Genomic DNA, 10000 nt, shown 5'->3' on the forward strand with positions numbered 1-10000 from the left:
TAGAGCACTCCACTGTTATCTCAACAGTAATAAACGTGTGCAGTACAGTCCAGGCCTGGCTGTGCTTCAGCCTCTGCTGGGTGGGGAAATCTGGCCATGGCTACATAATTGAAGATGTCCGTGAATAATTTATTAATCAGTAGAGCGGTCTGATTGGACATGCTATGAGCAAACTCTCTCGCTCCAGATATCTCACAAAAGACTGCACATTTGCCCCTCTTTTGACTGCAGGAATGCATATGTCACAAAGACACAGTCATAAACAAGGGAAATGCCTACAGCTGTCCTGTCCTTCAAACTCCATCCAGGTCTTTCAGTTTATTTTCAGTCCATTTGAAAAAAATTAATCTGCAATAAGCCTGCAGCACTGCTTTATATTAATTGTTTGGGCAAACAAATTACCGTTTTTTTACGATCACTTTGACATTAATTTCAGAACCTTGAGTTCATTTTTCGAAACTGTAGACACAAAACGCAAAACGGATAATCAAAATGCTAAACACTTTTTTACTCTAAACACTTTTTTCAATTGCTTGGATACAATTTACATAAACCAAAAATCATTTGATCACTGAACCAAATCACTTGTTCACAATGACTCAACTTAACGATGAAAGAGTTAATGAGATTGAGAGACTACCGCGAGTTACCTGAGGATGAGAGACTACCAAGAGTTAAGTGAGGATGAGAGACTACCGAAAATGTATTGCCTGGAAATTCATCAGAATAGAAGTTGAGAACTGTGACAGAAGTACAAGGCTTAAGGACAAGCGTGATAGGTGTGATAGGTGTGATAGGTGAGATAGGATACACATGTGGAGAATAAACAGACTGTGATTCCCACTTACAGGAAGTAGGGAAAAATAAATGCTGTAGCTAATTAAGCAAGTCTAAGTTTGCAGGTGAACTTGAACGCAACCTGAAATGTGATATAATTCTGCGTCCAATTCTTCAGTACCTTTCATTACTGTCATCTCGCTTAAACAGAAGAAGCATAAACATAAATTCAGCTGACAAAAGATAGGGCAGCTTCCATTCACAGCATACGCTATATCCAAATCTAGGTGAATGCGGTGCTCATCTGGAGTCCCCCGTTTAAACAACTCATGACCCTGAGCTCTCAAACGTGTTCATACGGTTAAGGATATTCTATCGCATTTAGGGGATGAGAGTTGGGTTGAGCAACAGCGTGTGGCAGTGGGCGTGGCTCCTGGGCGTGGCCTCTCACCGCGAAGAAGAAGCCCACCCCGCCACGGGCCTCGGGGTCCGTTTGGTCGCTCATGGAGTCGGAGAAGTTCTCGGGCCCCTCGTCGTCCCCGTCGGCGGGCCCCTCCGCCCGCAGCGAGGCGAGGGACGCCTCCATCAGGCTGCCGCGCTTCCCGCCGCCGTAGCACGAGGTCGCCGCGGCGACGTCGCTCTCGAACGAGCACTCGGAGGGGGCCCCCGAGCTGCCGCCCCCGCCGGGGTCCCTCCGGGCCGGGGGCCGCGGCGGGGGCGGAGGGGGCCCCACGGAGTCCAGCTCCAGGGTGAAGATGGCGGGGTCCTCGCTGGAGCCCGTTTCGGAGGAGCTGTCCTCAGCCGGCCGGGGCAGGGGCAGGGGGGGGCGGGGGGCTCCGGGGCCCGCCGATGCTGAAGGAGGAGGCCGTCTGCACCTGGCACCGGCTGGGCGACGCCCGCCGCAGGTGGGGCAGGGTGTCCACGTTCTGGGGCGGGGTGAGGACGCGCGCCAGCGGCGGGAACTTCAGGTCCAGGGGGCGGGAGTGGTGCTTGGGGCTTTTCGGGGGCACGGACTGGGCCCGTCGGTGCTGGGACGTCTGCGGGGACTTGGGGGGCGTGGCCGTGGCGGGGGCCCTGCGGGACGGGGACGGAGAGGACGAGGAGGCGGTGAACTCGCGGGGGATGCGCGGCGAAGGGGCGGAGCCGGCCACGGCCGGGGCGGCGGCTCTTTTGGGCCCGGCCGGGATGACCCAGGCCTGGGTGGCGGGGGCGGTCTTGCGCCTTATCAGCAGCCTCTGCTGCTGGGACAGCCGCTGCATGTCGCTCTGCAGGGAGCTGAGCGCCTCGTTCAGCCGCGACACCGCCACCGTGTACTCCCCCAGGGGCACCTTCTCGTCCACGCACACCGGCGCGCCCTCGCCCGCCCGCGTCTCCATGGAGAAGGTCACCTGCTTGTCCAGACGCGGCGCCGGGGCCGGCTTGCAGTTGCCCGGCTGCTCCACCGGGGGGAGCTCTTCGGCGCCTCCGGCCTCCTCCTTCTCCGCCTCCTCGGCCTCCCTCTCCATGCGCTCCAGCCGCTCCTCCAGCGAGAGGCCGCTGAGCGGGTCCTCCCCCTCGCCCTGCTGCTGCCTCTTCAGCTGCAGCAGGGCGCTCTTGCCCAGCCGCTGCCGGTGCTTGGTGAAGATGGCCTCGATCCTCCTCTTCTGCGCCTCGATGGCGCGCCGCTTCTCCTCCAGCCGGGCGCCCAGCTCCGACATCTCCGTGCTGAGGGCGGGGCTCCGGCCCGGGCTGTCCCCCGCGCCGTCGCCCCCGGCGACCGGGGACGAGGGCGTCTCCGCGGGAACCATCTTCTTCTTGCGCTCGGCGAAGCTGGTCATCCTGACGGCGGCGGCGTTGCCGGGGGCGGCGGCTCCGTTGCTGGGCGCGTGGGCGGGCGTGGCCGGGGTGGAGCGGGCCTTCGGCGGCTCCTCCGAGGCGTCCGAGTCCACGCTGCCGTCGCGCAGGACCGAGTCGTCGTCACGGGAACCGTTGGAGGTCCGGCGCGAACGCCGGTGCGATCTCCCCGGCTCTGGCCCTCTCTCCCTCTCCCTCTCTCTCTCCCTCTCTCCCTCCGCGCCCGCCGGGCGGTACAGCATGCCAGAGCGCGAGGGGGCGGAGCTGCAGAGGCGGGCCAGGGCGGGGTCGTCGTGCAGGAAGAAGCCGTCGGCCGCGCCCTCGGGTAGGAGGCGGGGCTCCAGCTTGCCCTCGCTGTGGATGATCTGCAGGGCCTCCTCGATGGTGGGCAGGTCCTCCCCCACCGCCACGCCATTGGTCTGCGCGCCCCAGGACGCCCTGTGGGGGGCCAGGGGCCCGTTCTGGGGGCCGCGGCCCTCGGGGGCCTTGCTGAGCAGGTGGCTGAGGTCCTCGGGCGGGGTGTAGGGGGCCCGGGTCATGGCCGGGATGGCGGGATGCAGGCTGTCGGAGCTGGCTGAGCGGGTCATGACCGGGTTCCCCATCACGATGTCCACATCACTGTCCAGACCAAAGGGAATACTGAAGGACACAGCCGACAGAGGGCGACTGCGAGAGAGCAGTTACAGCAACACATTATTCAGCATTATCACCGCCTTATTACTGCCTTATTACTGTTTCATTACTGTCTTATTACAGGTTTATTACAGCTGTATTACTGCCTCCTTGCTGCTTTATTACTACCTTATTACAGCTTTGCTATTGTCTAAGTACAGCTACCACACTACTTACATACAGCTATTCATACTGTTACAGTGTTGTATTCTCCATTATATTTACAGTGTATTTTTATTGGACTATTACACTATATATGAGTACTGAATGTGTACATGTGTGCGTGTAACTGGTACAATGATGTTATTTCATACTGAGCATGTGTCAGCAGTTAAGTTGTAAACTGTCCCCTAAAACAAACTGCTTAGATACAAAGAGTCACAAAGCAAGGCATTGCCATTGTTGGTGGCTGTTAGCGGCTCACCTGATCTGTTTCCTGCTCCACGCTCTCCCCACACCCTCTACGGGAGACAGTGAGGTAGACCGAGTCAACAACCCTACAGACACGGAGTGGCCCACCGTCAACAGACAACAAACACGCACAGAAACATGGGCACGCACATGTACACGCACACGCATGGAGACAGATCGACAGAGAATGCACAGATGACAGGTCGGGCCTCTAATATGTACTGAACACAACATGCAATCTACATGCAATCGAGCCCATTCAACAAGCCTAAAGAATATCAGGACTACATATCCCATCATCCCACTCTCTCTCTATCTCTCTCCCTCTCTCTCACCTTTGCCCCCTGGTGACACCGGTGAGGAAATTGGGAGGAAGGGCTGCTTGAAGATGAAGGAGGGGGAGGCACTGAAAGAGAGAGGCGCTGTCCCATTACAAAACAGCACTTTCTTCTTTTCATTCATGTGCTTGACAAGCACAACGCAACCCGTCCAAATCAAAAACAGTACAAATCAAACAGCGAAACGTGGACACCCACAGTATACTCTACATCAGTGATCTTCATTCCTGGACTGGGGGAGCCGCAGGGTCTGCCAGTTCTTGTTTTCACCTTAATATCTGCAACCAATTCAGACCTAAAAAAAAACCTGGGCCCTGTTTCACAAAGCAGGATTACTCAGTTAGCTTGATAACTTGAGTAAAACCCAAAACCCTCCCAAATGTGGAACAGGGAAGTAAAAATCTGTTCTGTTTTAATCTGTAATCTGTAATCTGAGTAATCTGTTTTACTCATCGCAGTAATCCAGGCAACTCAGTAAACCTGCTTCATGAAATACACCTCCGGTGAGGTGAATTAACTTTGTAATCCACTGCTTTAATTCATTGAAGAGGCACATGACAACAAAACCCAGTAGAGTCTGAGGGTAATCAGGAACAGGAATGAAGATCACTGCTTCATTCATCTTCTGTTACATGTTCTCTGTGTTTTCTGTCCATCAGCTCATGTCATTTTAGTTCATTCACCTGTGTATTTATACCCCCTTGTTTCCCGGATTCCTTTGCCAGATTGTTATGTGCCTTTCCAGCGTTTTTCTGATTGCCTGACCCGTACTCCGACCCGTTTTGTGAACCCCAACTTTTGTTTTCTGGTTTCTGATTCTGTCTCCGTTTTTATGTGCTGTTTTAGATTTTGGACTGAACATTGTGATTACGATTCCTGGATTCTCCTTTGTACTGCTTTCTGCGTAACAAACTTTTGCCTGTGATATCGACTCTGTTTTGGATCCTCATTGCATCCATTTGCTGACAATTGAACCGTGCCTGTTTTGCCCGCTTGGAATTTAATAAAACCTGCTATTCTGTGCATTTCCTGGTTGTGATTGGTACTTCAGCCCTGGTGCCTGACAACTGCACTACGCAGTCATATCCATGGCCTAATTTTGACCTGTATTCCCTGGACAGTTCAGAACTATTCTATAATGCACTGTTATAATGTAAAAAAACCTTTATTACATTAAAATGGTGGTAAGCACACTGAAATGACAATAGAAATGTGATTTCTTATTCAATTACTGTGACGTAAAATCTGTGGCACGAAAACCAAAAGGCATGAAGACACTTCGGAGTCTGAGATCTCTGCTGAAGGCAGCCAGTTCCCACTCCTCTTCCTCACTCTTCCTCACCTGTTGCTGTTCCCGCTGGTGGGGGTTGTGCAGTCGGGCAGAGCGGAGACGTCTGAAGAGAGACACGTTACAGAGCAGAGTGTTACCTACCCAGTGTTTCGGAAACTACAACTGAATGATTAATGAACTAAAATGCACAAACAGAAATGCATGCACACGCACACACACACACACACTACCTGCCAGGTCCAGTGTCTCTCTTGGTCGGACAAAGTCCGGCTTGCGCACCTCAAACCAGTCCAGCAGCTCCGCCATGAAGCCCAGGATGTTCACCTGCAGAAAGGTGCTGGATTACAGTAACAGATACACACACACACACACACACACTCACACACACACACACACGCACGCACGCACAAACGCACACACACACACACGCACTCACACACACACACACACACACACGCACTCACACACACACACACCCACACTCACATACATACACACACACGCACATACTCACACACACAGACACATACACACACACACATACATACACACACACACAGACATAAACACACACACACGCACATACTCACACACACACACACATACACACAAGCATGGAAACACACACACACAACTAAAGACACAGACACACACACACACACACATACATACACACACACACAAGCATGGAAAAACACAACTAAAGACACACACACACATACACACACAAGCATGGAAACACACACACACACAACTAAAGACACAGATACACACACACATGAGCACGGGAACACACACACACATTTGATATCTATAGACTTCCATCACAATAGTTGTAAGTCGCACCCGCAGTCCTGGTGGGGTGTAGAGTAGGTCCTCCAACAGCAGGGGGCAGCAGATCTTCAGGCAGCTCTCGCAGAAATCTCGGATCAGCAGCAGGTTGTACAGACTGTCTGCTACCGACATGGTGTCCTTCAGGCAAACATCTGGGAGAGAGGACACATACTCATCTGAGAGACTCAAAGGGGCTGTGAAGAACCGCATTCACAAACTCACTACAAACCATACCTTAAAAAACACACTACAAACTATACCTAAACAAACACACTGCAAACTATACCTAAAGAAACATAAACGCACTATAACTGCACTGAAGTCGGCACCCTGTGTAGGATAATGGGGTGAGGGGCGTGGTCTGTAGGAGGGTGGGGTGAGGGGCGGGGTCTGTAGGAGGGTGGAGTTAGGGGCGGGGTCTGTAGGAGGGCGGGATCTGTAGGAGGGTGGGGTGAGGGGCGGGGTCTGTAGGAGGGTGGAGTTAGGGGTGGGGTCTGTAGGAGGGTGGAGTTAGGGGTGGGGTCTGTAGGAGGGCGGGTCTGTAGGAGGGTGGAGTTAGGGGTGGGGTCTGTAGGAGGGCGGGTCTGTAGGAGGGTGGAGTTAGGGGTGGGGTCTGTAGGAGGGTGGAGTTAGGGGTGGGGTCTGTAGGAGGGTGGAGTTAGGGGTCGGGTCTGTAGGCGGGTGGAGTTAGGGGTGGGGTCTGTAGGAGGGTGGAGTTAGGGGTCGGGTCTGTAGGAGGGTGGAGTTAGGGGTCGGGTCTGTAGGAGGGTGGAGTTAGGGGTCGGGTCTGTAGGAGGGTGGAGTTAGGGGTGGGGTCTGTAGGAGGGTGGGGTCTGTAGGAGGATGAAGGGGTAATCGATGCAGGAGGGTGAGATCCGGGTGGAGTCTGGGGTCAGTGCCAGGGTGGGCGTGGCCATACCCTCGAGCCGCAGCAGGTCGGGGCAGTAGAAGTGGATCACCGCGGCGACAGCACAGCCATTGGACAGGTCCTTGACCCCGGTGACCAATGGGAAGGTGGGCGTCTGCTTGGGCAGCAGCTTGTCCTTCCTGTAGCGGATCTGGGGAGTGGGACAGAGAGAGCGAGTGTGTGGGAGGAGCCGGGCGCGTCAGTCAGGATGGGGGGGGGGGGCGTGGTCAGTGAGTGTAGAGGGAGGGGTGTGGGTGGCGTCTGAACAGGAGCAGGACCGTAACACGAACGCGACCGTGAGACAGCCAAAAGGGCGCGGAGGGCGGCGCGCTTTTTCCGGTCTCTCGTGTCGGTCAGAGGTCATGCCTTGCAAGGTCATGCAGAGGTCATTCTCTGTATGGTGTGTGGGAGGGGTTGTGTGTGAGTGGTGCAGTGCAGTCAGGACAAAGGAAGTTGTCCAGAGTGTGAAATCAAAGGATGTGCTCTGGAATTACATCAGTTGAACAAAGTGAAACATCACAGAACCCCCCCCCCCCCAATCCCCCTCCCGGAACACAAACCTGCCATCAATTAAAAAAATAAAAAATAAAAACATATTTCACAGCAAATGAAAAACAGGCCACAGGATCACAAGTCGAAAGCCAGCCAACGACGGTAAGACTGCAGGAAGTCGAACAGCAAAACAGAAACGGGACGCAACGGAACGGAAAGCCACGATGAAAAAGCTGCATCGTTTTTCACGCCCTGCACGCAGAAGCACACAGCACAAGGACAGACCGGCCAGACAGGGACATGGTCAAAGGTCAAAGGTCAAACAGGGTGGGGGACAAGGGGGGGAGGGGGGGGGGGTTGCAGTGAGTGAAACTGAATGACTGAAAGAGAAAAAAAAAAGCAAAGTTAACACAGAAAAAAAATGGGGTGGGGTCTCCATGGGTGAGAAATTGGGGCGTGGTCTCCACGGTGGAAAGGGTGGGGGGGGGGGGGGAGGTGGGTGGAGTCAAGCATTGCAAGGCACCTGCCGAGATAAGAGAGTGAGTGAGTGGATCAGTGAATGCTCAAAACTTAAACAATAAAGTGTGACAGAGGGCTGGGTGCCACTGTCCAAGCCTGCAACAGCGCCCCCTGTGGCCACACATGGCAGGTGTTTTTAGTCTGATCCCGCCATACGCAGTCTAGCAGGCCCATGGCAACAAAAAAACACTTCAAACACCCAAACTGAGAAACACACCTCAATCAAAAACACAGTTGAAATGCCCTAACCATGAAAAATACCCCCCCCCCCCCCCCAAAAAAAAAAACAGCAGACAAATTTAAAAAGAAATGGAGAACAGAGAATGCAAACTGAAAGTGTGCCGGTGCCCAGAGCAAGGTGGAGAGAGAAGTGTGAGACGGGGCTGGGTGGAGGAGGGTGGGGGTGGGAGAGGGTGGGGGTTTGGGACAGAGAGGGGGGGCGGAGGGGGGGGGCAGACTGGTCGATACATTACCACAGGCGGCTTATTCCCCGACTCCTTCAAACAAAAAGCGATGGCATGCTGAATGTAAATGGCAAAGAAAGGAGAAGCGTAAATGCCATGTCGCCATGGGAACCGCCACAGAGTCACACGGGAAGGGGCGGGGCGGGGCGGGGCGGGGGGAGGAGCTAAAGGGGGGCGAAGACGGGGTTAAAGTGGGTCACGGCATGCGGCTCCCCGATTGGCCGGGAGGAGAGAAGGAGAGGAGCGTGCGTGTTTCGGGGAGGGGAGCGGCGACCGCTATTGGTTAATACGAGCTGCCGCCCCCCCCTCCCCCACCAACACATAGTCCACCAACCACCACCCTCCTCCACTGTCTGTTAGATCATTTCATTGGCTGAAGGGTAAAAGTGGGGTGGGGCCCAGAATCATTCGGTTTTGTACATTCATGTCTGAACGCCTGCGGCCTGTTGGCACCAGTATAACGTAAGTTTGATCGCAAGTTAGGGTGTAAAGTCCACACTAAATGTAACTAGTTAGTTTAAAAGAAAAGTTGTGTCTTTGTTCGGTTTGCACTTGTCACACTTAGGCTACATTTAGCTAAGTTGACCTCAAGCCAAACATTGTCCCAGACAGCGGCGTGACTACATTCTGACCAATCAAGTTTAAAAAATGAATTGATATTCGCGTCTTGTGCCTTTCCAAGGCCTAGTGACAAGTAATACGATAAACTATTCAATGATATGAGATAAAGTATGTCTTCACAATAACCTCTTATCGTTTACAGACTCATTTATTCCTGATAATGTTGTTTATTTTCTGAATTTCTCCTCCCAACATGTTTCCCAAACTTTCAAATCGACGCGCTATGTCAACGGCTGTTTTTGGAATGACTTTACACCTAGTAGGGAGTAGGTTTAAATTTAGTTGTATCTTAACTCTACGTCGGAACTAAATCAGTTGGTAAAACCGGTTTAAATTAACTTATGGCATAACTCAGATTTTATGTCCAAACTAGCCTACGTTTGAACTTACGTTATACTGGTGTAACTGGCTAATGGTCCTTGTTAGTCACCATTGTGGCAAGAGTACAACAGTTCTATCATGTTTCCCTGGTTAAACACACAGTGTAAATAAGAGCACAGCTAAGCAGACTACAGCTAAAATATTTTATCATAAAAACAACATACAAAATGGAATGATCCAACATTTCTATACCAAGTCAGATCAAAACATTTTACTTATTTTCCATGAAGTAGACATAAAAACATGGAAATACATTGTTTTCTGCACAAGTACAAATGCATTTCTGTTGCATACCGTGTGTCACAAGCCAAAGTTATGATCTAAGAGACTTTATGAAAGTCAATGATGTATTTCTGGCTGTTAAACACAACCAAATTGAATACAAGATGCAATGGATGCTGGGATACTCGGGGTTCAAGCCAAGAGAGAACCGACAGATATTCTTAGCTTGGGGTGGGGT

The 10000-nt window shown here is 52.6% G+C and overlaps 1 protein-coding gene across 1 annotated transcript in view; it reads right to left on the reverse strand.

Moving 5' to 3' along the window:
- The window catches only part of LOC133122407 (calmodulin-regulated spectrin-associated protein 3-like), a 42129-nt gene that overhangs the window by 6089 nt on the left and 26040 nt on the right, over positions 1 to 10000 (reverse strand). Inside the window, 10 exon segments of the mRNA XM_061232365.1 lie at positions 1229 to 1610; positions 1612 to 2108; positions 2166 to 3276; positions 3707 to 3779; positions 4029 to 4099; positions 5374 to 5425; positions 5553 to 5646; positions 6169 to 6308; positions 7076 to 7214; positions 8548 to 8595. Coding sequence (XP_061088349.1) covers positions 1229 to 1610; positions 1612 to 2108; positions 2166 to 3276; positions 3707 to 3779; positions 4029 to 4099; positions 5374 to 5425; positions 5553 to 5646; positions 6169 to 6308; positions 7076 to 7214; positions 8548 to 8595 — 2607 coding nt within the window.

This window comes from Conger conger, chromosome 2, assembly GCF_963514075.1.
Source record: "Conger conger chromosome 2, fConCon1.1, whole genome shotgun sequence".
NCBI lineage: Eukaryota > Metazoa > Chordata > Actinopteri > Anguilliformes > Congridae > Conger > Conger conger.